The 27,863-nt window shown below is 55.6% G+C and overlaps 1 protein-coding gene across 1 annotated transcript; it reads left to right on the forward strand.

The window, feature by feature from the left end:
• LOC133349130 (aspartyl/asparaginyl beta-hydroxylase-like) lies at nucleotides 1-27,629 on the forward strand. The gene is made up of 15 exons (XM_061562342.1): nucleotides 1-814; nucleotides 6,764-6,793; nucleotides 7,715-7,912; nucleotides 11,317-11,469; nucleotides 13,264-13,355; nucleotides 13,528-13,614; nucleotides 14,295-14,445; nucleotides 20,160-20,296; nucleotides 20,689-20,787; nucleotides 21,131-21,223; nucleotides 21,939-22,076; nucleotides 24,139-24,274; nucleotides 24,775-24,866; nucleotides 25,031-25,164; nucleotides 25,334-27,629. Exons 1-15 carry the CDS (start codon nucleotides 742-744, stop codon nucleotides 25,482-25,484), a joined length of 1,764 nt encoding a protein of 587 aa, XP_061418326.1. The 5' UTR covers nucleotides 1-741; the 3' UTR covers nucleotides 25,485-27,629.
• The last annotated feature ends 234 nt before the right edge of the window (nucleotides 27,630-27,863 follow it).

Consider the following 27,863-nt stretch of genomic DNA (forward strand, 5'->3'; position numbering starts at 1 on the left):
CCGCTCCTCGGGCTAATCATTACAAAAACGAGCAGGGTTTGCAAGTGACAGCCTCCGTTCTTCCGACACACCACGAGTCGTGGTGTTGGCCACGGTGGTTGTTGATGCGCGTGTAGTCGTGTGCGTGGAGTCGTGTAGTCGTGTGTGTGTGTGTTGGCTGTGCATGCGAGTGTGAGTGTGTACAAGGACAAAACACACACACACACAACTTATTGGCACACAGGCACACACAGACACGTGCACACACACACAGACACGCATCTACACAGACCGTAGATACACAGTGCTGTGAACACGCTCTGCTGCTTACACACCCACAGACAACAGGCAGTCAACAACAACAGCAGCCGCTATTCACCACTAAGTGTCGGTGACGTCAGCACAGCCGCCTTGTGCCAGGCTAGGTGCACTGTGGGTCGCCTGTGAAGTCTCACGGACACACACACAGCACACACACACACACACGGGATACACACACACACAGCACGCACACACACAGCACACACACACACGGGATACACACACAGCACACACACACGGGACACACAGCACACACACGGGACACACAGCACACACACGCACAGCACACACACGGGATACACACACAGCACACACACACACAGCACACACGCACACACAGCACACACACGGCACACACACACACGGGACACACAGCACACACGCACGCACACACGCACACACGGCTGTACACACACGGCGAGGGAGCGGAGAGGAGCGGAGATGAACGCGGACAGGAGGCGAAAGAAGAGCAAACTTAGCCACGGAGGAGGAGGAGGAGCAGTGACCCAGTCAGGTATCTCACTCAGTCACTCACTCGGTCATTCAGTCACTCAGTCACTCACTCACTCAGTCACTCAGTCACTCACTCACTAAGTCACTCAGTCACTCACTCGGTCACTCAGTCACTCACTCGGTCACTCAGTCACTCACTCGGTCACTCACTCAGTCACTCATTCACTCGCTCGGTCACTCAGTCACTAAGTCACTCAGTCACTCACTCGGTCACTCAGTCACTCACTCGGTCACTCAGTCACTCACTCGGTCACTCACTCAGTCACTTGCTCGGTCACTCAGTCACTCACTCACTAAGTCACTCAGTCACTCACTCGGTCACTCATTCAGTCACTCACTCACTAAGTCACTCAGTCACTAAATCACTCACTCAGTCACTCACTCAGTCACTCACTCACGCAGTCACTCACTAAGTCACTCACTCGGTCACTCACTAAGTCACTCAGTCACTCACTCACGCAGTCGCTCACTCACTCAGTCACTCACTTAGTCACTCATTCGGCCACTCACTCGGTCACTCACTCACTCAGTCACTCACTCAGTCACTCACTCACTAAGTCACTCAGTCACTCACTCGGTCACTCATTCAGTCACTCACTAAGTCACTCAGTCACTCACTCGGTCACTCACTCAGTCACTCACTCACGCAGTCGCTCACTCACTCAGTCACTCATCGGCCACTCACTCGGTCACTCACTCAGTCACTCACTTGGTCACTCAATCCTCACACTCGGTCACTCCTCACACTCACTAACTCGCAATCTCAGTCACTCTCTCACTCCTCACACTCAGTAGTCAGTCACTCACTCAGTCACTCACTCACTCAGTCACTCACTCCTCACTCACACTCGCTCACTCAGTCACTCACACTGAGTAGTCAATCGCTAGTACCGCTTCTGGGACCCAGGGTACCCGGTACTGGCATGAGTCTGTGGGTCTCTGTGTGAGTCTGTGGTATCTGTGTGAGTCTGTGGGTCTCTATGTGAGTCTGTGGGTCTCTGTGAGTCTTTGTGTCTCTGTGTGAGTCTGTGGGTCTCTGTGAGTCTGTGAGTCTCTGTGTGAGTCTGTGAGTCTCTGTGTGAGTCGGTGGGTCTCTGTGTGAGTCTGTGGTATCTGTGTGAGTCTGTGAGTATCTGTGTGAGTCTGTGGGTCTCTGTGCGAGTCTGTGGGTATCTGTGCGAGTCTGTGGGTCTCTGTGCGAGTATGTGGGTCTCTGTGCGAGTCTGTTGGTCTCTGTGCGAGTCTGTGGGTATCTGTGTGTGTCTGTGGGTATCTGTGCGAGTCTGTGGGTCTCTGTGTGAGTATGTGGGTCTCTGTGTGAGTCTGTGGGTCTCTGTGCGAGTCTGTGGGTATCTGTGCGAGTCTGTGGGTATCTGTGTGAGTCTGTGGAATATCTGTGCGAGTCTGTGGGTCTCTGTGCGAGTCTGTGGGTCTCTGTGCGAGTCTGTGGGTATCTTTGTGTGTCTGTGGGTATCTGTGTGAGTCTGTGGGTCTCTGTGCGAGTCTGTGGGTATCTTTGTGTGTCTGTGGGTATCTGTGTGAGTCTGTGGGTCTCTGTGTGAGTATGTGGGTCTCTGTGTGAGTCTGTGGGTCTCTGTGTGAGTCTGCGGGTATCTGTGCGAGTCAACATGTCTCGGTGAGTCGATGAGTCTCAATGTGGGTCTATTGGTCACTATGTGAGTGTATGGGTCTCGATGTGAGTCTATGGGTCGCGATGTGAGTGTATGGGTCTGTGTGAGTCTATGGTGGGTCTCTGTGTGAGCCTACGGGTCTCTATATGAGTCTTCGACTCTATATGTGAGTCTATGGGTCTTGGTGTGTGAGTCTATGGGTCTCTCTGAGTCTCTATGGGTCTTGGTGTGTGAGTTTGTCTCGGGCCAGACGGAGGAGCATTTCCAGGCGAGTGTCACAGCGTGCCACTGTAAGCACGTGACAACTGCCTTCAGTAGTACCTGCCATGTGCCGCTGCGGGGAGCGGTGGTATAGTGGTTGCGCTACGAACCCGGCCAACACCAAGTGACGATTATCTGAGCTGTCGACTGGGCCTTAAAGGAGGTGTGATGTGTAAAACCATTGCCAACGTGAATCTAATGTCGTGGATTTACTCTCCAACACACCGGTGGGCTGGAGTAGCGACTTGTTAATCTTGATTTGAAGCTTTCGTGAATGCACTCTTTGGCTATTTCGATAAAGTCACGTAGGTAGTCAAATAAAAAATAATATACCACGACGTTTCGATCGCAAAACAAGCGGAAACTTTATTGAAGCAACTTATTGACGCGTTGTTTACTTGACCAACCTTACTGGCTGTGTCGGGTGGTGGAGGGTTACGACACATTTATACTCACACGACCTTTATTATGAATAATATTGTTCGCGGAAGACTACGTGTTTAACTCAATCATTTAACTCCCCCAAGCACCTCACTCACACACTCATTCAGTCATTCACCCACTATCTCACTCACCCACTCATTCAGTCACTCACCCACTAGCTCACTCACCTATTCATTGAGTCACTCACTCACTATCTCACTCACCCACTCATTCAGTCACTCACTATCTCACTCACCCACTCATTCAGTCACTCACCCACTAGCTTACTCACCCACTCATTCAGTCACTCACCCACTAGCTCACTCACCCATTAATTCAGTCACTCACTCACTATCTCACTCACCCACTCATTCAGTCACTCACCCACTAGCTCACTCACCCATTCATTCAGTCACTCACTATCTCACCCACTCATTCAGTCACTCACTATTTCACTCACCCACTCATCAGTCACTCACCCACTATTTCACTCACTCACTCATTCAGTCACTCACTATCTCACTCACCCACTCATTTAGTCACTCAATCAATAACTCCCCACCACCTCACTCATTCGCTCACCCACTCATTCACGCACGAATTAACTCACCTACCCACGAATTCATTCACCCACCCACTTGCCTCACCCACCCACTTAACTCACTCACCCACTATCTCACCCAACAATTCGCACACTAAAGCACCCACCCACTCAATCATTCACTCACCCACCATTTCACTCGTTCCACTCATTCATTCACTCGCTCTTGCAAATGAGACTATCCTGGTATTTGAAGTTGTCACATGGTTCGACAAATTACATAGGAAACTTAAACTCACTCAATTTACCCCCTGCAGTCTCACTCACCCACTCATTCACTTACTCAATGATTAATTCACCCACTCAATCCTTCAATCACCCACCATCTCACTAATTCACTCACGCACGTATTCAGTCACTCAACCACTGTCACACTCACCCCCCTCATTCACCCACCCACCATCTGACTCATTCACTTATCCACTTATTCAGTCACTCAACCACTATCTCACTCACCCCCCTCATTCACCCACTCAATCAGTCACTCGCCCACGGTATCACTCATTCACTCACCCACCCACCATCTGACTCATTCACTCACCATCTTACTAATTCACTCATCCACCATCTCGCCCACTCGTTCAATCTCTCACCCACTCACTCTTGCAATTGAAACTCTCCACCCTGGTCTCTTGAGATTCTCACTTGCAGCTTAAACCAAACAAACTCGAACCTCGATCTTTTTCACCACAATCCCCGATCGACAGAAATATCTAAAAATAGAAAAGAAATAACAAAAACACTTTTACATAACCCAGGGTGTGGTGGTGGTGGCGGTGGTGAACTAAGCACGCTGTGCCGTGAACCTGGCGACCTGAGTTCAATCCGCCCACACGACGGCTCACGTCAGTGGCCGGTCATATCTGGACCTGTCCACATCCCTTCGCCGACCGACAATGAACGAATGAATGACCGGCGTGGTGAAGTATGGTCAAACAGGCGCCATGACGGACAACAGTGTGTGGGGGGGGGAGTGTTCTGTAAGCCAGCGGTGAAAAACGGCTGAAATGTAACTTTTTAATATTGAGAGCAAAGAATTAGTTTTTTTCTTCTTGGTTCTTTCGGTAAAGTCACGTAGAATATTATGTTTTATTTTTATTATTTTATTATTTCCATTCTACGTGACTTTACCGAAAGAACCAATAAGATGAATCCCTGCAGTCACGAGAGCTTTAAATCGAAAATTAGTTTTTTGCTTAAACGAGACTGCATGAAGGCGCAGCCCCGCAGCATCTTGCTCACATCACTGCTGGCGGAAGCGCCTCCGCTGGGGAGGGAGCTCAGCAGTGGCTACGCACGCGGCTGGCCCCGTGACCCAGCGCGGTGTGGAGGCAGCAGCAGCTAGGGTTGGTGGACCACCGCGCAGATTCAAGTTTCATTTATTTGGTGGAGCCCTGTGAGCCATTCGGCTCTTGAATTGGGTGCAACCGCAACAAACAAAAAAAATGAACACGAAAACATCTTAAAGTGACTAAGTGCAAAGAGAAAATCCTAGAAAAGACAGCAAAATATTGCAGAAAAGGCACCGTACACCAACGCTGTGTGCAAAAATCCCAGTGGGATGCAAGTCAAACAACAACAACCACAAGACAACTTAGATTAAGGCCATCAGTCTAACTCTGTACTACTACAACAAACAAACATGGCCAAACCGAAAAACTTTTCGAAAATCACCAAAATAAAGTCATAAAAGCAATGAAACAGTGATGATGTCGGAACAACACGGAGCTGATGAACGGCTATCGAAACCCACAGGGATTCGCAGCTATACAGCCCCACCGAGGAGTCAACCCTCTCCGTCCTCTCTATGCAAGTGCTCCGAAGAAGGGCCATTGCCCGAAACGTCACCTATTACAGTGTCAATATTTTTCCAAATAAGGCCACAGGCACACACTCTGCGTTGGTTTGCGTCCCGCTGACCGGGAGTTGCAAGTCGAGCGTGCTAACCATCGCGCCCACCGCTCCACCACCTTGGTGACACATTCGTGATTGTTGTTCTTGATAGCCGCATGATGTGTACGTTCGTTTTCGATGCCTCGGGGTGGGGGTGGTGGTGGCTTTGTTGCGGCGCGTTCTGAGAATCGTGGTGGTGGTGGCGGTTGCGGTATTTAGGTGCCGAGGCAGTGGCAAAACCTGCTTAGACCCACCACCACCACCACCATCCACCAACACAGACAAAGATCCCCTGGGTAGCTTTCACAGACTGTTGGGGCAAGTGTTGTTAGCGAGCACCTATGAAGGCTGGCACGGCACACGAGGGGGTGGGTGGCCAGCGACCACGCACGGCCGCCTTTGTCTCCCTCGTTGCAAATGTTTTTACACATCGCACCAGGTACTCCATTGAGGCTGAGTCGACCTAGGGGAGGCGCAGGATGGGTTCGGATAATCGTCACTTGGTGTTGGCCGTTGAGCAGGAATCGAACCCGGGTCGCGCTAACCGCTACTACACTACCGCTCCCCCCCCAAAACCACCACCATGTCACCCTCACCGTGACCCTGACCGTCAACCTCACCGTCACCATCACCGTCACCCTGTTCCATAGTTGGTCGCCATTCGTGATTAGACGCCAGAGCCGGAGTCGTTCCCCTCCACCCCTGAGACGCTCCTCGTTACCACCACTACAACCACTACCACCACCGACCACCACTACCACTACTATCACTGCTACTGCTACCACCACTACCACCACTACCCACACACCACTACCACCACCCACCACTACCACCACTACCATGACCCACACACCACTACCACCACTACCCACACACCACTACCACCACTACCCACACACCACTACCGATAACCACCAACTACCACGCCCCAGCACCACCCACTACCACCACCCACCCACCAATACCCAACACCACACATCCACCATCACCACCCACCACCACCACCCACCACCAGCTACCACCAGCCACCACCACCAACGTCGCAACATCGCCATTGTTTCGTGACTGTGATTGCTTGTTTTGTCGCGTGCGCTCATTGGAACGCTCTCTCTCTCCCCCTCCCCTTGGTGTCTCCCTTCAGGCACCCCGAAGCAACTCCAACGGAAGCAAAGTACGCGTGTGACTCGCACTCCCTCGCTCTCTCTGCCCGTGTTCACCACGCCACCAAATACACGTCCTCTGCCGCACTCGAATATTAATAAGAGCGAGGAAGACAATCCGTGCGTGTGTGTGCGCTCTGTAAACGCTTTCCCTGTACCTGTCTGTGGGTCGGTGGGTGGGTGATTGGGAGTGTGCGTGAGTAGGTGAGTGAGTGGGTGTGGGTGGGTGGGTGAGTGAGTGACGAGTGGGTGTATGGGTGGGTGGGTAAGTGAGTGAGCGAGTGGGTAAGTGAATGAGTGGGCGAGTGGGTGTGGGTGGGTGGGTGAGTGAGTGAGCCAGTTGATGTGTGTATGCGTGGGTAAGTGAGTGAGTGAGCGAGTGGGTGGATAAGTGAGTGAGCGAGTGCGTGGGTGGGTAAGTGAGTGAGTGAGCGAGTGGGTGTGTTAGTTGGGTAGGTAAGCGAGTGAGTGAGCGAGTGGGTGGGTAAGCGATTGAGCGAGTGGGTGTGTTTGTGTATGGGTGTGTTAGTTGGGTGGATGAGCGAGTGGGTGGGTGGGTAAGTAAGCGAGAGAGTGAGTGGGTGGGTGGGTGAGTGGGTGGGTAAGTAAGCGAGAGAGTGAGTGGTTGGGTGGGTGAGTGGGTGTGTGGGTGGGTGGATAAGCGAGTGAGTGAGCGAGTGGGTGGGTGGGTAAGTAAGCGAGCGAGTGGGTGTGTGGGTGTATGGGTGTGTTAGTTGGGTGGATAAGCGAGTGAGTCGGTGAGTGGGTGTGTGGGTGTGTGGGTGAGTGAGTGAGTGGGTGTGTGGGCGTGTGGGTGTGTGTGGGTGTATAAGCGAGTGAGTGAGTTTTAACCCATCATACTTCATTTACACGCGCCTATTTTTTCCGCGGGACTTTAACGTCGTCTCTCGTTCTCTCCGCGTCCCCACTAGATGGGAGCCAGCCGTCCACCTCCTCCACCTCGTTGGGGCCCCCCACGGCCTCGCGGCGAGCTGACAACGAGGAGGGGGCGGGGGTCGGGCGACGATGGCTCACCCTCACCGCCGTCGTCACCGTCGCAGCCGTGCTCGCTGCCGTCCTCGCCGTCTCGATTATCGTGCTGGGGTGGGCGGATTCCGGCACGCTCTCCGGTAGGCCTTGTGGGGGGCTGGGCTGCGGGGGGGGGGGGATCGAGTGTTGCCCCCTTGCACAAGACGGGGGTTTTGCCCCGGTGCTCCGGTTTCCTCCCACGTCGGTATAATAATAATAAAAACAACCGTTCATCGTTAAATCTGCTGAAAGCCCCGTGACGAGTAAAGCCCCGATCCAGCAGCAGCAGGACCCTCCTGGCAACAACTCCTACGGCTAGGCGTGGCTCTCCGGAGAGAATGAAACAAACCGAGTGAACGAATGGCGGCCTGACCTCCGCACGGCCTCCCCTCCTTTGACTGCAATTCTCTGTGACGGACCTCGCCCATCGGCCACCCTCCAGCGCCTCCCGCACCACGGACCCCTTTGTCCGCTGATTGCGAGGGGGTCGGGTGGTGGCACGATGGTGGCGTGGCAGCCACGTACGCACACGCACACACGCACATACGACGCACACACGCGCACACGCGCACACAGGACAAAGATCCCCCATTTCACCTTTAGAATTTTGGTGCAAGTGCCGTGATCGAGTAGCACCTATGAAGGCCGGCACAGCACGCGAGGGGATGGGTGGTCATCACCACGCCCGGCCGCCTTTGTTTCCTGAGTGGCGATTTTTAAAAATCACGCTAGGTGGTCATCTGACCTAGGGGAGGCCCAGGGCCGATTAAAACAAATTGTCACCGGTGTAGGCCGTGAGCGGGAATCAAACTCTGGTCACCGGGTTCGTAGCGCAGCTCTCTAACCGCTACGCTACCGCATTCCACAGCCGTCATTCGCCACTAAGTGGGGGTGATGTCACCACGGCGCCTGTGCCAGGCCATGTGCACTTTACGGCCACGTGAAGTGTCGAACGCCCGCTGGCAGACCACGGGACGGGCCCAGGTGCCATTGGTTGACTGACACGCACACACGCACACACGCAGCCCCTTCCCACGCCCTTGTGCGCGTCGCGCTCCACCGACTAGCCGAACGCAAAACAAACTCTTTTTGTCACCCGCGTTCGGATATTTTTACGACCAACATCGCAGATGCGGGAGTGTAGTCCCCCCCTCCCCCTTCCACCCCCTTCCCACGCAGCCCACTTGGACCGACGCAGTGACGCGCGGCGTCACGGGCCAGTGGTCGTTACAGTCGGCCTGCATGCGGGCGTGGGCGTGGGTGTGTCCGTGGGCGCGTGCGTTCATTGTCTTCGGGAAGCCGGGTGGTCGGCACGTCACCTGGACCCGCACGGCCGCCCGCACGGTTCCGCCGCGCCGTCTTGTCGCCCTGCGTCACCGTCTCCGCCCCGGAGTGGAAGAGCGGCCTTGGCGCGGCCACACTCTGCCGAGTGAGAGCTCGCGACGAACGCCATCAACGCGGCGAGCGAACATCGACCGTCGATCTCCTGGTCTCCAGAGCAACAGCACCGAGCCACGGCAATCGCCCCTGACGATGTGCCAGGGGAAAGGATCCTCCAACTGGACATTGAGGGAATCTCCCGGGTGTCTAAGCCGTTGGTGACTGCGCGGGTCAAGCGCTGGTGGCTCGGACCCGGACGTGACCCCCAGGATCTCGACATCTGTGACCCCTGCCTGAGCCATGCTGGCCACTTCTGGGAGGGCCCTCTTGTCAAGTGGCCTCGGGGTCAACGACTCTTGACCCCCTCTCCACATCTCCCTGAGCCGTGGAGATCATTGCCCTCTCTCACTCCCCCCCCAACCGCGCTTGTGAATCAACGACCAAAACACGTGGCACAAACACTAGTTATACATGTGTTCGTATTTATCACGATTAACACGTAGGTTCTCGCGACCAATTTTTTCCATGGTAGAGGTCACGGAAATATAAATGTGTCATTAAACCACACGACACTCAGATTGTAAACGTTGTGGCTTGGCTTTCCAACACACCGGTTAGTGCTGTACTAGTGACGAATTGGCCACGTTCTGTTCACGTGACAAACCCCTCACTAGTTGGCCGTGTCGGGCGGTGGTGCGTTTAACGACACATTTATATATTTACGCGATCTAACCCCCCCAAAAAACCCTCTGTCATGAATATGTTTATCCTTTTTTTTTTAACCAGTGGAAGGCCTCATCCAAGAGCTTCGTACCTGCTTTTCAGGAGGGAGCCCTACCACGTGTTTACTACTCAGGGGCGGCGGTTGCTGCGATGCGTAACCCGGATTGATTGATTGATTAACTCGGGGGGGGCATCATCCGTCCGTCCGTCTGGCGGCAGTCAATGAAACGAATAACCACTTTGCGAAAACGGACGCCCTGTGGAATTCGACTCGCCGCATCCCGACTGCCGATGGAGGACCCAGCGATCGCTATCGCTGCTTTCGTTTCACTTCCTCTCTCCACCAGTCGCCCGCTCTCTCTCTCTCGTGCAAACCGAACAACATATTTTTTGATTCCAACCCATTGTCCTGCGAGTTCATTGACGGAATATTTCGCAACCGCGGACGTTGACCCGCCACTGTGACGCTCGCGTTCCGCGCACGGCGAGCGGTCGAAGCTGAGCCTCGGTCTCCTTCACTCCCGGCGGGAGGGTGCGGCCACCATGGCAGAGGTCGCAACCGGGTACCCGATACCCGTACCCTACCCGATACCTGGCTACTCGTACCCAGCCGGGTACGGGTACGGGTAGCCGTTTGCGACGCTGGTGCGGCCGGGTACGGGTACGGGTAGGCCGTGAGTCACTGGTGAGTAACCGTTTGTCACTCATTTCCCAACGTCTTGTCTCTTCTCACAATTCAAGTTCCTAGAATCAACCCACCCGCGCCTGCAACATGGCTTCATCCCAGAGGTCGCAATCAGGTACCCGATACCCGTACCCGGGTGGGTACGGGTAGGGTACGGCCGGGTACGGGTACGGGTACCCGTTTACGACCCTGGTGTGGCCGGGTACGGGTAAGGAATCAAAACCCGTTTGCGACCTCTGCACCGCGGTGCTCACAACAACGAGCGGAGGGCCGGGCGGATAAAACGCAGCGACGTGGCGCATTGGGAGCACGGGTGGTGCATCTGCCAGTCGTCATCTCGGTCATCTCAGTCGGTCGACCCATGGCATCTGGGTTTGTTCCGTGACCTGCCAGCAGCAAGCCTTCCACTCCTCACGTGGCCTCACGGCGCACCTAGCCTGGCACAGGCACTCTGGTGACATCACCGCAACTGCTGCGAATGACGGCAGTTGCGGTTGTTTTTGCCCCGCGCGACAAACCCGGCAACCGTGGTTCGATTCCCGCCCGCGTGTTGCGGTGAGTAAAAGATCATCGCCACTGGGGAGACAAAGGCGGCCAGGCGCGGTGCTGGCCACCCACCCCTTCGTGTGCCGTGCCGGCCTTCATAGACGCTCGCACTTGCCGCAACAGTCTGTTAAGGCCTCACGGGGGATCTTTGTCTTTGTCTCCGACCCCCAGGGCTTCATGGGGGTGGTGAGAATGTGGACCCCTCGCCCCGCAAAGCGGGCCCCCCAGCCCCCCCCGTGACCTTGGACCCCGGCGACCCCCAGCCACCGCACGAGCCGCCCACCACGTCGACCCCCCAGGACTCGGCCCCCAAAGCGCAGCCCGGTGAGTACCGACCCCCACCCTCGCCACCCCCACGACTCTCCTCCCTGCGTCACCCTGTGTCTCCCTGTGTCTCCCTGTTTCCTTGTATCAGAATCCATGCGTAAGCATGATTTTTCTTCATTTGTTCCTCGCTTCTGCTTTGCCCTCCCCTCCCTCGCCCGCCCTCCCTCTCTCGCGGCCCTCCCTCGCCCTCCCTCCCTCGCCCGCCTTCCCTCCCTCTCCTGTCCCTCTCTGGCCAGGAGATGGCAGCACAGCAACGCATCCCAGAGTGTGTGGGCGCGCGTGTGTTTGTACAGCTTTGGGTGTCTGGTCCTGGCGAGTGTCTCCCCCTGGTGGAGCGCGTTGCTCGGTTTTTCTCCGGTCTCCTGCCGCGCGAAACCAAACTCTCTTGGCCCCAAAAAAAACATCGCCAGTGTAGCAGGGGGCCTCCTGAGCAAGGGGCCTATTGGGACTCGGCGAGTTCTTTGCTGGGTAAGTACAGGGAAGCGTTGTACTGGGGAGGTTGGATTTATTTATTTGGCGATGTCCAAGTGTAACCGCATCTCAGGACGCTTCAACAGAAACGGTGGACGCTTTTATTTTATAGAGAGACAGGCGGTCAGTCATAGGTCTCTGTGAGTCTTCGGGTCTCTATGCGAGTCTTTGGGTCTCTATGTGAGTCTTTGGGTCTCTATGTGAGTCAATACGTCTCTGTGTAAGTCTGTGGGCCTCCATGTGTGCATCTCTATGCGAGTTTAAGGGTCTTTACGTGAGTCTTTGGGTCTCTGTTTGAGTCTGTGGATCTATGTGAGTCTGTACATCTCTATACGAGTTTAAGGGTCTATATGTGAGTCAATACGTATCTGTGTAAGTCTGTGGGCCTCCATGTGAGCCTATGGGTCTCTGAGTGTGCATCTCTATACGAGTTTAAGGGTCTCTATGTGAGTCTATGTGTCTCTCTCTTACACCCCCTTTCTCTCTCCTCCCCTGTCTCTCTCCTCCCCTGTCTCCACCCCACCCATCTCTCTTTCATCACCCTATCCGTCCGAGCCACGTGTCCTTTGATGAAAGGGGCCACCTTTTTATTAACGACAAATTCCGATGATGCTTCCACGCGGTTCTGCCCCCTGGCAACGGATGAACGTGAATTACTCCCTTGACCACAGAGAGAGAGAGAGAGAGACGCAGCAGCAGCAGCGTGCAGCAGCAACGACATCGCCCAGTGCAAGGGGCGATTGCCCTGGCTCTCTCCCTCCCCGTCTCCGCCAGCACTTGTCGTGACGTCACTTAGTCGCTCCGCGTGTTTACCCAGGCCGCCTTGGAACAACGACTCTGCAGATGCGGGACCCGATGGGAGGCAGGCCAGGCTCGGGAGGGCTCATGACGGCCGTGTCGGAGACGCATAGAGAGCTTTGGTTCGAGTCCCGGTTTCAGCCGCTCAATCTCAGCGACTTACGCAGAGACCCACAGCGTCACGTAGAGACCCGCAGAGTCACGCAGAGACCCACAGAGACACACAGAGACACACAGAGACACACAGAGACCCACAGACTCACACAGAGACCCGCAGAGTCGCGCAGAGACCCACAGATTTACTCCCGTGTCTAAACACTCATTAATTGGCTGATAACACCTTCATATATAGGGCTGCACCTTTAGCTGCCATTACTTAACATTTAGGGAAAAGTGACCAGGACTTGTTTGACCCGTTCGGGAAACGTGTTGGCACTCGCATTTGTTTGCTCGGAGCAAGGAGTAAACGCTGACGCGATTGATGCGTTCGTTTTTACATTTTGTTTCCGTGCGTCTCCCCAGCGCCGATGAAGCCTAAAAAGCCGAAACTCCTCAACAAGTTCGACCGCGCGATCAAGGAGGAGCTGGACGCCGCGGAGAAGCTCCGGAAAAAGGTGACCCGCTCCGCTGACGAGGCACTGAATGTCAAAAACCGGTCCCAGAGTTTGCCCGTGCTGAGCCCATCTGCTGACAATACGCGCTCCCAGAAGGAAGGCCGTGGGCGCCGATGGGACACGTCGGAAGAAATGCTAAGCAAGTCTAACTCTCCTCTCACTGTGCACCCAGGGCTCCATGCAGGAGGCACTCCAGGCCTTCACAGAGCTCGTGCAGACCTTCCCCAGCAGTCCACGCGCTCGCTACGGGAAGGCCCAGGTGAGGCCACCCTGACGGTCACCTCCTCGCCGCCAGGCCGAGAGACAGGCTCCATGGCGGTGGTCTTCATCGCAAGGCCTGCGGGGGGTGCACTGTGGCCGGGTGGCAGATTGGCCGTGTGCCACCAGGCTGGGTGCCAGTAGACGTCACCGTTCCTGAGTGGCGGGGTATTAGTATTTGGATTGGTGCCAGCCGTCCATGGCGGGGACCGGCTGGTACCAGGAGCTCTGCGCGGGGTGGCAAGCAGAGGTCGCAAACGGGTTTTGATTCCTTACCCGTACCCGGCTGCACCAGGGTCGCAAACGGGTATCCGTTTGCGACCCTGGTGCGTACGGGTATCGGGTTCCTGATTGCGACCTCTAGGATGAAGCCATGTTGCAGGCGCGGGTGGGTTGATTATAGGAACTTGAATTGTGAGAAGAGACAAGACGTTGGGAATTGAGTGACAAACAGTTACTCACCAGTGACTCACGGCCTACCCATACCCGTACCCGGCCGCACCAGGGTCGCAAGCAGGTACCCGTACCCGTACCCGGCCGGGTACGGGTAGCCAGGTATCGGGTAGGGTACGGGTATCGGGTACCCGGTTGCGACCTCTGGTGGCAAGGCTGAATCTTATACCGTCATGCTCGCCGCCATCCCCCCACCGTCACCCCCCCCCTCCCCACCACGTGGGACAGGCGGAGGACGACCTGGCCGAGAAGCAGCGCAGCAACGAGCAGCTGGCGCGCGCCATCGCGACGTACGCGGAGGTGGCCGACCTCCCCGATGCCCCGGCGGAACTGGTGCAGCTGGCGCTGAAACGGCAGGCGAACCGGCTGCAGTTCCTGGGTGAGTGGGGGACAAGTGGGGGGCGAGCGGATTAGTTTACCGGGGCGGCCGCTGCATCGGAACCAGCGGGGCTCTGCGACGGCGTGCTGGGCGGCTGCGTCGCTCTCAAAAAAATGTAAACACAAAGTGGAACTCGTGGGCTTGGGCCACCGCTGTTATTCATCGTAAAGGTCAGATCCATGTAGATGCAGATGTGTCGGTAACCCACCACCACAACTCCGACGACGCTGGTCGTGGTGATCGCCAGCGATAATCGTCGTTGACTCAAATTGTATGGGTGTTTACTCTCCAACACACAAGCGGTCCGTGCTTAATCAGTAGCTTCTTGGCACGCTTTGTTCACGTGAAAAACTACTGGCTGTGTCGGGCGGAGATGGGCTATGGACACATTTACGCAATCTGACCCAAAAACCTTTATTGTGATTATTTATTTTTACCAAGAAAAAGCCACTGAGCTAAGAGCTCTTTTTCAGAGGCACACGTGATGATAGGTCATCATCGAGGGGCCTTGTATCATCATCATCGTCACATGTGGGCATTATTAGTAGCAGCCAGATCATCTAAATGCGCGTTGTCTCTAAATGTGTAGGAGGGGGGGTTGGGGGCAAAACCGGTGGAGGAACCCGGAGAAAAATCCACGCTGCGACCACCAAGGGGAGAGAAAGAGAACACGCGGACTCCAAATATTATACCAAACTATTTAACTAAACATTTTTATTTATTTTACCAGATTGAGGTCCACTGGGCTATTTAGCTGTTTTTTCGGAAGTCACTTGGCCACAAATGATAGCCCAACGAGAAGTGGCTTATCATCATCGTGTGGAAAATAAGCCCTCGACACGTGACGTTGATTGTAAACGTGGAGAGAAAAACCACGCGACCACGGGGAGAGAGAGAGAGACGCGCAAACCCCAAATACACAAACGGGCATCGCCAGGGTCCGGGATCGAACCCACGTGCCGTCCTGTGTAACGGGCGAAGGGGAGGGGCGACACTCGTTCTGTTGGACGGTGCCACTCCCATCGCCACCGCCAGCACCCACAACGTCTGTGGCCACCGCAGCCCAATTTGTCCACTTTCCCGCGGCCCTCGTCCGTGCCCTTTGTGCCACGCGGCCGCTGTTTCTCGAGTGATGTCAACTGAATTGCCACTCGTGAATCGCCTGATTTGGGCGCGGCACGAAGGCAAAGGTCTCCCCCCCCACCCCCCCCCACGGCACCGCACCCGCAGTGGAGCCCACGCAGGCTGTTGGGGCAAGCGCTGTTAGCGAGCGCTTGTGAAGGCCGGCACGGCGTACCTAATGAGGGGCGAGGTGGCGCGTGAGCGCCACGCCCGGCCGTCTTTGTCTCCCCGGTGCTGATGACGATGTTTGCAGGAGGCACCGAGGTGCAGCGTACTCATTTGAGGCCCAGTCGACCTAGACGAGGCCCAGGACCGGTGCAGATAATGGTCATTGATGGTGGCCGTGAGCAGGAATCGAACTCGGGCTGCGTGCCGACCGCTGCACTGCAGCTCCCCACGCACAAAACAAAGACACAATCCCCCATATAGCCTTAACAGACTGTTGGGGCAAGTGCTGTTAGTGAGCACTTATGAAGGCTGGAACGGTACACGAGGGGGTGGATAAACAACACCCCACGCCTGGCCGCCTTTGTCTCCCCAGTGGTGATGTTTACACACCGCACCAGGTAGTCATTTGAGGCCGAGTCGACACATTGACACACACACACACGTAAGTACATTCACACATACGCGTATGTACACACACACACACGTATGTACACACACACACGTATGTACACACACACACGCGTATGTACACACACACACGTATGTACACACGTGTGCATACACACACACGTATGCACACACACACACACGTATGCACACACACACACGTATGTACACACACACGTATGTACACACACATGTACACACACACGTATGTACACACACGCGCGAGCACAAAGTAATGTTGCCCAACAGGCGCCGTGCGAAATGTCACCTAGTCGCTTGAGAGAACGCGAATCGTAAGCGGATTCCGCAGGGGTGGCGTGACAGCGGCAACGAGCCGAGCGAGTCTCAAGGCGTCCTCTTGAGGAGGGTCCCGTATGGGACTTGTTTACTTTGGTAACACGAAGATGCTTTCAGCCGATGGAGCGACCGGTCATGCGCACGGGAGGGGAAAACCCGGAGCGCCCCGAGAAAACCCACAGCGCGTGAGCTTAGCGGGGGAGGGCAACGCTCTATCCCGGTACAGATGGAACAGCTGGAGACTAAATTTCGATTTAAAGCTTTCGTGACTGCAGGGATTCATCTTCTTGGTTCTTTCGGTAAAGTCACGTAGAATGGAAATAATAAAATAATAAAGTAAAACATAATAAAATAATTCTCACGACGTTTCGGCCACAACGCAAGCAGCCGTCCTCAGGTGAAGACCAGGTCTGTCGGGAGACAGCGTCTCCCCGACAGTCGTGAGAATTATTTTATTATGTTTTATTTTATTATTTTCATTCTACGTGACTTTACCGAAAGAACTAAGAAGCTGGAGACTAGTCCGACTCAGGTCTACGGCGACCTGCTACGCCCCCCGCCGTGTAAACCTCGCGCGATACGGCCAGCGCAGCTCATGTTCGGGACGCATCCCCGAGTCGGAGTGAGTTCTGCAACGGACTCAACACGGTGTTGTTGTTCCGGAGAGCCGACTTCAGTGTGCGACCAGCGCGCATTCGTCACGGACTGGACTCATACGAGTGCTCGTTAACAAACTTTCTTACTTTGCTGTAGCGCCTTCACCTGGCGAGCCAGGGGATACGGCTCCTTCTCCTCCTCCTCCTCGACGCCCAACGAGTGAAGGGAGTTTCGTACCCACCGCCCGCTGGTACATAATTGCCGGGCCCGGCTGTGGCTGCTGCTGCTGCTGCAGTATTGTACCTCGGGGCGTGCGCTCACCCCACGCCCGATCTTGCTCAAGGGGCACGCTGACATTTTCAAGTGGACAGGGTGGTCGGTCACCGACGTCGTCACCGCCACGGACCGATTGCTCAACTTGTTATTGTCGTCGGGGACTTTATTTTTTTTTTGCGAACATTTACTCTCGGAGCGTCTCTCTTTTGTTATTTTGACGAGTCGTGCAATTCAGCTCCTGCCGCCTCTATTTTTCGGACGTGGGGTGGAGGGGGGCAGTGGTGGGGGTTGGGCAATGGGGGGCGTGGGGGGTAAAGAGGGGGAGGGGGCAAGCCAGGTGGGGGGGGGGGGGAAATGGATGGACTGAGCGTCGTCGGAGTAGAAAGCTCAGGAAGGGTTTGTTCTCCATGGAGATGGAGCGATGGAATCGGGATCTAGCGGGGGAAGGCGGTGCGATGGCTTGGGGGAGAGAGGCCTTCATCCAGCAGTGGATAGACCATGCTTCATGATGGGTACGGTGGATAGATGATGATTATGCTGATGAAGATGGAGCTCCCTCCGTTGCGAAGATGACGTCGCCTCACCCTGCTGATGAGTCTCGGAGAAGTCAAAACCAGTCCAGCGCCTTAGCTGCGTGAACAAATTCTGCTGGAGAAGATTACCGGACATCTGTGAAAAAAAGCTTCATAGCTCATCGGATTCCTCCGGAATAAAATACATTCTCTGATTACTGCAGCGGGAGGCCCTACGCTGCTCGACGTACAAATTGAACTCTCGCTTAAAGCGGGGGAGAGAAGAAAGGGGGAGAGACAGAGGGAGAGGAAGAGAGGGGGGGAGTGGGGAGAAGGCAGAGAGTTAGCAAAAGAGACGCTAAAATTGGCCAGACATCCCAGTGTAGCAGGACCTGGACTGACCCATAGAGGCAGCAGTCCATGGGGCAAATTCCCGGTGGGCCAGTCCATTCCGAGTAGCCGTGGGAGCCGGTCTGCCGTGGGGAAATTGCAAATGTGATCAGAGTGAAAAAAGTACAAATATTTGTATTTTTATGAAAATATTTTCATGACCTCTGTGTACGCTTGATTGCTTATTTACGCTCTCAGCTGGCATTGAGTCCACACACATATTCGACAGCCCCCAAAGAGTCTTCCTCACCCTGCCCCCCCCCATTTGTCTTTTTGGACCCTGTCTTTTTGGACCCAATATGGGCCAATGAGACGCTAAGACGTTGCATCGCAGATAGAACGACTCGTACTTACGCCGTTTGTCATCTCCGCAACAACTGTTTAAAAATGAAAAAATCACAAAACGGTTGCCCCCATAGCCCAAATTTTGGGCCCGGCGCGTTGAAAAATGCCTGCGATGATTTTTGTTGCCCGCGGTCGGTCACTGCGGTGCAAAGCAGCGACCTCTTGACAACGAGTCTTGAGACTCTTTTTCCCCCTCGACAAGTAAACGGCATCATTAGACCTCCTTTGCCAGTACCAAAATATAATAATAGGGTTTTCCCCCTTTTGTCTGGAGGTCTAATGATGTAGATGCTCACCCCGAGACCTCATTACTTTGATGGTGCAGTGTCTTTGAGCTGTACGCCTTTTGGCGTCCTCTGGTCGAGCACCAATTGGGTCGAGGCTCAAAAGAAAGCCGTCCCTTGGTGTGGACCAATCAGTTTCAAGGACAATGCATATATTATCAGAGTGTGTTTTTAATTTGCATTTTGACTGCAAGTATTGTGGTTAATGCAGACATGAATCCTTGTAAAAAGGTTTTCTGTTTTGTTGCCAGAAAAAAGGGCAACACCCCTATTATATAATTATTATTTTAAGCAAACGGCACTACCAGCAGCAGTGAAATTCTTATTTAGTTTATTACATTTTGTTGTGAGTCAACCACACCCCCACATACCCTCGGTGTTATTACGCCTCTGCTCTTTCAAGGTTTGGGCTCTCATCCGGTAGGCATTCGTTTTGCCAAATGTCAGCCCCCCCCCCGCCTCCCCCCCCCCGTGACAATGATTGATGTTTGCTTAGTTCGTCCGATTTGCATTGGTGAATTGTGATCGCTCACTTGCCGTGAAGTCACACGGCTCCACTGCCGATGAGTCATGTTTCTGTTCTGCATTGCAACTAAAATAAGTTTTATTTCGGAATGGAAACGGCAAGTTCTCTTTGTGATCGTCAGCGGAGCGCGAGGCGGGTGGGTGGGGGGGTAGCAACGGTCTGTCCCCGTACAGATGGAACAGATGGAGATTAGTCCACACCTTTTGCTGTATCACCTTCTCTTATGTATGTATGAATGTTGAACTTCTTTTGCACCCTACGTAGCCAACCGTGCTCATCGGAGGTGCGGGGGAAGGACAACAAACTGAACACACAGCAGTTATGAATCGAGATTTAAAAGTGCAGTGCTCCGGTGGATCACGGCTCACCCTCGACACCCACGGGAAAGGAGCTTCGATTCTCACTCGCAGCCAACACCGGCGACGAACATTTGAACTGGGCCGGAGGCTGGGCCTCCGCTAGGTCGACTCAGCCTCAAATGAGTACCTGATGTGGCATGTAAACGTCGGCGTTGGGGAGACAAAGGTGGCCAGGCGCGGTCCTGGCCACCCACCCCCTCGTGCGCCGTGCCGGCCTTCATAGGCGCTGCTCGCTATGTACGTACTTGCGTATGTTGAACTTAGTTCTCACCCTACGTAGCCAACCGCGCGAATAGGAAGTGCGGGGAAGGACAGCAAACCTTAACAGCACTTGCCCTGACATTCCGGGTGACCTTTGTCTTTGTAACCCCCCACCACCGTTCCCCTGCAGGCCGCATGCGCGCGGCCGTGGCGGTGCTGAGGAAGCTGGTGCAGCGGTACCCGGCCGACGTGGCGCTGCAGAACGAGCTGGGGGTCGCGCTGCTCCTGCAGGGAGACAACAAGGGGGCAAAGGTCGTCTACGAGGAGGTCAGCAGGTCACGGCCGCCACAACCCTCCACACCACTCCCCCGCCTCTTCCTCCTCCACCTCCTCTGTCCTCTTTCGTGCGTGACGAGCTTGCACCGTGTGTACGTGTGTGCATCACGTACGCACACACGGTGCGCGGTTTGCGCACTGCGTTGCGAACCCGGTGGCCCGAGTTCGATTCCCGCTCGCGGCCAAAACCGGTGACGATTATCCGAACCAGTCATGGGCTTCCCCTAAGTCGACTCAGCCTAAAAATGAGCGGCTGGTGCGGTGGTTAAAAACATCGTTACTGGGGAGACAAAGGCGGTCGGGCGTGGTCCTGGCCACCCACCCACCTCGTGTGCCATGCCGGCAGTCTGTTAAGACTATGCGGGGGATCTTTGTCTTTGTAGGTTCTGGCCAGATCGCCGGACGATGGATTTGCGAAGGTGCACTTTGGGTTCATCCTGAAGGCGGAGAACAAGATCGCTGAGAGCATCCCCTTCTTGCGGGTGAGTCTCGCGCACACACTCGCACACTCGCACACACACACACTCGCACACACACACTCGTGTACACACACACGCACACACACTCGCGCACACTCGCACACACACACGCACAGACACTCGCGTGCACACGCACACACGCACGCACACACACACTCGCGCACATACACACATATGCACACACACACATGCACACACGTACACACACACATGCACACACGAACACCGATTGCTCGATTAACTGATTAATTGATTGTGCACTTGTATGGATGTGCGATTATGTAGTTACATGAATGTGTAGTTGTATTACTGTGGTTGTGTGGTGGTGTGGTGCTGCGGTTTCCAGGCAGGTCTGGAGTCCGAGGCCCCAGGAACGAACGACGGCCGCTTCTACTTCCACCTGGGAGACGCTCTGCAGCGCATGGGGGAGCGTGACGAGGTGGGGGAGGGTGCACCCACAAACACAAAGACAAAGATCCCCCACCCCGTCTGACCTTAACACGCCGTTGAGGCAAGTGCACCGTGCCGGTTGGGGGTGCTGAGCGAGCGGAGCTTCGCTGAGCCGGCCGCTTCCCGAGCAGTGCGGCGCCATCGTCCTAAGCACCTCGTACGGCTCCCTCCCCTCCTGGCATCCTCCATCCCTTCCTCATGCTCTATCCTCCCTCACTCCTTTTTTTTTTTTAACGATCAGACGAGAAAGATGCTCGGTCTTTCGGCACTTTGCTTCGTTCATCATGTCGTTTGTTTGTATTTTTTTTGTTTGCTTATGTGCTCCCTTTTTTAATCAAAGCTATAACGCGGGTTTCCCATGTAACATTAGTCCCATTGTGTGTCACTGTGTTCATAGACACCAACAAGAAACACAAATCGCCCTCAACAACCCATCACCAGATCCCCTGCTGCTGCGCTACCAGCACCATAGCGGCGAAGGCACCTGCCTGACCTCCCTCCCCTCCCCTCCCCTCCCTCCCTCCCTCCCTCCCTCCCTCCCTCCACTCCCGTCCCTCCCCTCCCTCCCTCCCTCCCTCCCTCCCTCCCTCTCTCCCTCCCTCCCTCCCTCCCTCCCTCCCTCCTTCTCCTTCCTCCCCTTCCCCTCCTCATCATCTGTACTCTATCCTCCTTCACCCTCCTTTATCCTTCCTCCCCCCCCCCAGGCGTACCGCTGGTATGCGCAGGGCCACGAGCAGGGCCACTTCTCCTCCGTGTTCCAGCGCTCGCTCTACAACGTGCGCGGCCTCAAGGCCCAGCCGTGGTGGACCCCGCACGAGACGGGCTACACGGAGCTCGTCAAGGTGGCCGCACCGCACCGCTCGCTCGCTCGCCCGCACGCTTACTCGCCCCCTCGCTCGCTCGCCCAAACATTCGCTCACTCGCTCACTCGCTTGCTCGCTCAATCGCTCACACACTCGCTCACCCGCTCCTTCACTCACTCGCTCACTCACTCGCACTCGCTCGCCCCCTCGCTCGCTCGCCCAAACATTCGCTCACTCGCTCACTCGCTTGCTCGCTCAATCGCTCACACACTCGCTCACCCGCTCCTTCACTCACTCGCTCACTCGCTCGCACTCGCTCGCCCCCTCGCTCGCTCGCCCAAACATTCACTCAATCGCTCGCTCACTCGCTCACTCACTTCCTCACTCGCTCGATCACTTGATTGATCACTCACGCACTCACTTTGTGTGAGTCTATCGGGCTCTGTTTGAGTCTATGGGGCTCTGTGTGAGTCTATGGGTCTCTCTGTGAGTCTATGGGTCTCTATGTGAGTCTGTGGGTCTCTGTGTGAGTCTATGGGTCTCTGTGTGAGTCTGTGGGTCTCTGTGTGAGTCTATGGGTCTCTGTGTGAGTCTATGGGTCTCTGTGTGAGTCTATGGGTCTCTATGTGAGTCTGTGGGTCTCTGTGTGAGTCTATGGGTCTCTGTGTGAGTCTATGGGTCTCTGTGTGAGTCTATGGAGCTCTGTGTGAGTCTATGGGTCTCTGTGTGAGTCTATGGGTCTCTGTGTGAGTCTATGGGTCTCTGTGTGAGTCTATGGGTCTCTGTGTGAGTCTATGGGTCTCTGTGTGAGTCTATGGGTCTATGTGTGAGTCTATGGGTCTCTGTGTGAGTCTGTGGGGCTCTGTGTGATCCCCAGAGAGCTCCAGGTCATGGGGCCAGCAGAGGAGAATGAAAAACGTAACCTTAAAAGGACAGAAATATTAAATACATACTTTTTTACGCTAATTAAAGAGCACACGGAGTTGCTGCTTCAGAAACAGGTTAAGCATCATTTCTCTCTCTTGCTCCCTGTAATTCTCTCTGCGTATTTCTGTTTCTCCATGTCTCTGTGTCTCTATCTTTGTGCGTCTCTGATTCTCACTCCATCTGTTGTTCTCCATCTCTCTGGCTTTCTGCCACGTCTCTCTGGAGTTTTCTGTTGGCACTCAATCTGCCTCCATCTCTCGGGGTTATCGTAAAAGGTCACAGAGCAGTCGTTGGTCGTGGGTCACCGCTCGGGACACAGCGCTGCACCGCTGGCAGGGCTCGTGCCGCGTACATCCACGCGGGCTGCGATTTCCCAACCTCCCCACCGCTCCCGGCACGGTCACCGCCACGCCCGGTGATCGCCACGCCGGGTGATCGCCAGGGGATGGGCAACACAGCAACGGACGTGGCCCGCCGCGGTCCGTTTACGGCGATCGGATCCGCCCGTGGATGGAATGCAGCCCAGTGCCACCCCCGTACCACCTGTAGAGTGCACACGTCCAATTATACACTGGTCAACACACTTTTTCTGGCATAAGGTATTCCAACGGTTTTAAGGTGATTCCAAATCTGGCATCAGTTTTTGTCTATCACATCAGGTTTTTGAGATATAAAATATTGCATTTTCAATAAAAACTGCAGAAGAAAAATATTAAATGTGGATAGCTACATAAAATGATATTATAAACACACTATCCTAAAAATACAGCACCATATTTTAACACTAAAGCAGTCACTGACTCGCAACAACTTGCAATCATAAGTGACAGAGTTAATTTCGGGTAAAATCAATAAAAATGGGGTATGCCGATAGCATAAAAATGAGATGTGATAGAGCAAATCTGATTTGGAATCAGCACCCTGAAATTGGTTTAAAACAGCTGCAAAAGTCCAGGCCAGAAAAAAATGTGTTTTTTTGTTCAGTGTTATTCACCCGGTTCCCACCTCTTTCCCTCGATCGCACACGGGGGTGAGGCGACTGGAGTCATCGTTTTCGTGTCTCCCTCGAATGGGGAGCCGGGGGGGGTGTAGACATTGCGGGGGGCAGTGCGTGACCCCCCCCCCCACCCTTGGCCCCTACCCCCACGCGGTGCCCCCCCACCCCCCATCCCAGGCGCTGGAGCGTGGCTGGCGGAGCATCCGGGACGAGGCGCTGGCTGCGATGGACGTCCAGAGCGGCTTCTTCCTCCCCGAGGAGGAGAATCTGCGCGAGAAGGGCGACTGGGCCCAGTTCACGCTGTGGCAGCAAGGTGAGTGAGCCCGCACGCACGCTCACCAACTCACCAGTTCACCCGCTCACCCACTCACCAGTTCACCCACTCACCCACTTACCAGTTCACCCGCTCACTCACTCACCAGTTCACCCGCTCACCCACTCACCAGTTCACCCGCTCGCCCGTTCACCCGCCCGCCTGCGTGCGTGTGTGCGTGCACGTGTGTGCGGTAGTGTAGCGGTTAGCACGCTGCGCTATGAACCTGGCGACCCGAGTTCGATTCCCGCTCACGGCCAACACCAGTGACGATTATTTGAACCAGTCCTGGGCCTCCGCTCGGTCAACTCAAGCCTGAAATGAGTACCTGGTGCGGTGTGTAAACATCGCCACTGGGGAGACATAGGCGGTCGGGCGTGGTGCTGGCCACCCACCCCCTCGTGTACCGTTCTGGCCTTCATAGGCGCTCGCTAACAGCACTTGCCCCTACAGTGTGTGAAGGCTATACAGGGGATCTTTGTCTTTGTGCGTGGGCGCAGGCCGGAAGAGCGAGAGCGGCTGCGGGAGGGCGCCCACCACGTGTTCCATCATGGAGCGCTTCCCCGAGTCCACGGGCTGCACACGCGGCCAGGTGAGGAGCCGGCTCCGCCTCGCCCCTCCGCTGCTGCCACGGGCTGTCGCATGTCGCGTGTCAAATATCGTGCGTTGTACCTCGTGCGCCGTATCACGCTTCGCACGTTGCGTGTCCCGTGTCGTGTGTTACATGTCACGCGTCATGCGTTGTGTGTCGCGCAGGTGAAGTTCTCCGTCATGCACCCGGGCACACACGTGTGGCCGCACACGGGGCCCACGAACTGCCGCCTGCGGCTCCACCTGGGCCTCGTGATCCCCACGCCAGGGTGCCGCATCCGCTGTGCCAACGACACGCGGTGACCGCACGCACGCACGCGCACACGCGTACACGCACACGCGTACACACGCACACGCACACACGCGTACACGCACACGTACAAACGTACACACGCGTACACGCACACACACCCGCGCATGTGTTAACCTGCGTGTTGTTACCCCACGTGTTGCTGTTACCCCGCGTAGCGAGTGGCAGGAGGGCAAGGTGCTGATCTTCGACGACTCGTTTGAGCACGAGGTGTGGCAGGACGCCGACCGCGCCCGCCTCATCTTCATCGTCGACGTGTGGCACCCGCAGCTCACCGCACACCAGCGGCGCACCCTCTCGCCCATCTGAGCCGGCCACACCACCGCACCCGCGGTGCTGGTGGTGGTTTGGTGCCGGCCGAACCGTTGTGGGTGGTTGGCCTCGGACGCACCGTGGCGGTGGTGGTTGGTCCCAGCCACGCCACAGATGGTTGGCCCAGCCACACCGCATGGTTAAACGGGTACCAGACACACCACGGTCATAGTTCGTGTCTGCCACACCACAGATTATTGGACCCGGCCACACCGCATGGGTTGATTGGTACCGTACACACAACGGTGATGGTCGGATTTCATCGACATCACATGGGTGATTGAGCTTTCTTCCGGCCACACCACGTTGGTAATTGGTTCCGTTCACACCGCAGTGGTGGCTGATTCCTACCCGAACACACACACAGATCTACACCAGTGAGTTATGCTCCCGAGATACGACACAGCGCCGAGACTGAACTACCGAGCCACTCTACCCAAATCGACTACGAGTGTGGTGTACGCACGCACGCGCGCACACGCACGGCCTTCGCGAAAACCAACCCCCGCCGTCCGTACCCTCTCGCCGCGCGACGGGTTCCCGTCATTTGTATTGTCGCCGACGACATCGTCCCGTTTTGGCACGCGGTGGTGACGTCACGAGATGCAAACAAGCCCCGCGTGACAGGTTTCGTCCAATCATGGCCGGGCCTCGCCGCCACGGTGGCGTGACGGCCAATCACAGCAGCCCGGCCCCCGACGCAGCGCTGGGAGTGGTCGTGATCGTTGTTATGATTGTTATTATTGTCGTCGTCAACAAACGTTCGATTCTTATTGTTAAATACTCATACGCGATGGTCGGTTATTTAAGGGTTGACGCAAGTTTGACGCAGTCGCTTTTTGTTGGTTTTGTTTACGGTGACGCGGTGGGGTGCGTGCTGGAGTACGGTTGCTTCACCACACCTCACCATACTTCACCATACTTCACCACACTTCACCACGCCAGTCTGTGCGAGCTGGTGAGGGTGGTGAAAAGGGTAGGGGGCGGTGGGTGGTGGGCCGAGGACCGGTTAAGATTTTTACGACCTGCGCCACCGATGTCAGCCGTGGGCATTCGTCAAAGCTCTTCGTTTTGAGGCCGAGTCGACCTAGGGGAAGCCCAGTACCGGTTCCTGGTTGCACCTCGCCACCGATTTCAGCCGGGGCCGCAGAGTCAAACTCGGTTGTCGCCGGGTGGCATATCGCATTGCGCCAACCACCGCACCACCGCTCCTCTTCTACGCACGATTAGCCGAACTAATATTCCGCGCGTCCGATTCTCACGGTCGGCTACGTACGGCGCGAAATAAGTTCACCACACGTAGGTGCGCACGTGTGCACGTGGGTGCGCGCGCATGGGTTTTCGTCCCGATGTACGTGTTTACAAGGCTTTCGTGTTGTCGTCAGAGCCAAGTGGGCGACGTCGATTATTTGGCGACGGGGCCGTTGCCGTCGCTTCTCGTAGCCCGCGGCGACCCCGAGCGGACGAAGCCCCAGCAGGGAGCGCCGCGGGCGACGATTGGCGTTACCGGGTCGGGTGGCCAAGGAGGGGACCAGAGTCGAGGAGGCCTCATCTACAACGGTGACCTTGGGGGGTGGGGGGGGGGCATCGCTGTGCTGCCAGTAGTAGCGGGGGTGCGACGATGATTGCCCGATGTGCGCTCGTGATTGCCAATCGAGTTGGCGCGGCGGTGCTCTTTCTCACGTGCCAAATACGCAGCCGCGACGCCGGCACCGCAGCGGCGGCAGCGTGCTCCTGCCGACGACGTCGCGGGGATCTTCGACGTCCACTTTCGTCGAGCAGAACAACAGAAGGACCGACGTACGACTGCCGACTGCGTTCGCGTCGCTGTGGATCAAGCTGCTGCTCTCGCCATTTGCCTGGGTCGTGGTTGCGGTGTAGCGGTGAGCGTGGTCGGGTAGCGGTGAGCGTGGTCGTGTGGCGTTTAGCGTGCTCCGCTACGAACCCGACGACCCAGTGTTCGATTCCCGCTCACGGCCAACACCAGTGACGATTATCTGGACCAATCCTGGGCCCAATAGTCTTTTACAGGCTTTGCCGGGGGGTCTTTGGTATTTGGTAAGCGGTGGGCAGAGGTCACACGGTTGGTGGTCGGCGGTCGATGTGAAGGTCAAAAGTGCCAAAATAAAGCGAGGAGGTGTGGCGCGTGTTTGGCAGTGGCGTCGTCAGCAATGAATGATTTTGTTGTAGTTGAGAACGGCCTGTGGAAGTGGATATCACAGAGCTATTTACGAGGTACCTCTGGTCCACTCGGAACGGCCCACGGAAGTGGATATCACGGAGTTACAGTCCGGTCCACAGCGTGGCAACTCACCCGACACGTTCTTTAATTCAACCGAAGTGCAATTTAGCCAAATGAGAAGTTCCGTTCTGTCG

The sequence above is a fragment of the Lethenteron reissneri genome, chromosome 29 (assembly GCF_015708825.2).
Source record: "Lethenteron reissneri isolate LAM-NWPU_2019-01 chromosome 29, ASM1570882v1, whole genome shotgun sequence".
Taxonomy (NCBI): Eukaryota; Metazoa; Chordata; class Hyperoartia; order Petromyzontiformes; family Petromyzontidae; genus Lethenteron; species Lethenteron reissneri.

Bases quoted from the DNA above. Each gene is read 5' to 3' on its own strand.
- LOC133349130 (XM_061562342.1), top strand. From the start codon at position 742: ATGAACGCGGACAGGAGGCGAAAGAAGAGCAAACTTAGCCACGGAGGA. The intron at 24,867-25,030 runs GTGAGGAGCCGG...TGTGTCGCGCAG, and splicing joins CGGGCTGCACACGCGGCCAG to GTGAAGTTCTCCGTCATGCA. The intron at 25,165-25,333 runs GTGACCGCACGC...TACCCCGCGTAG, and splicing joins CGCTGTGCCAACGACACGCG to CGAGTGGCAGGAGGGCAAGG.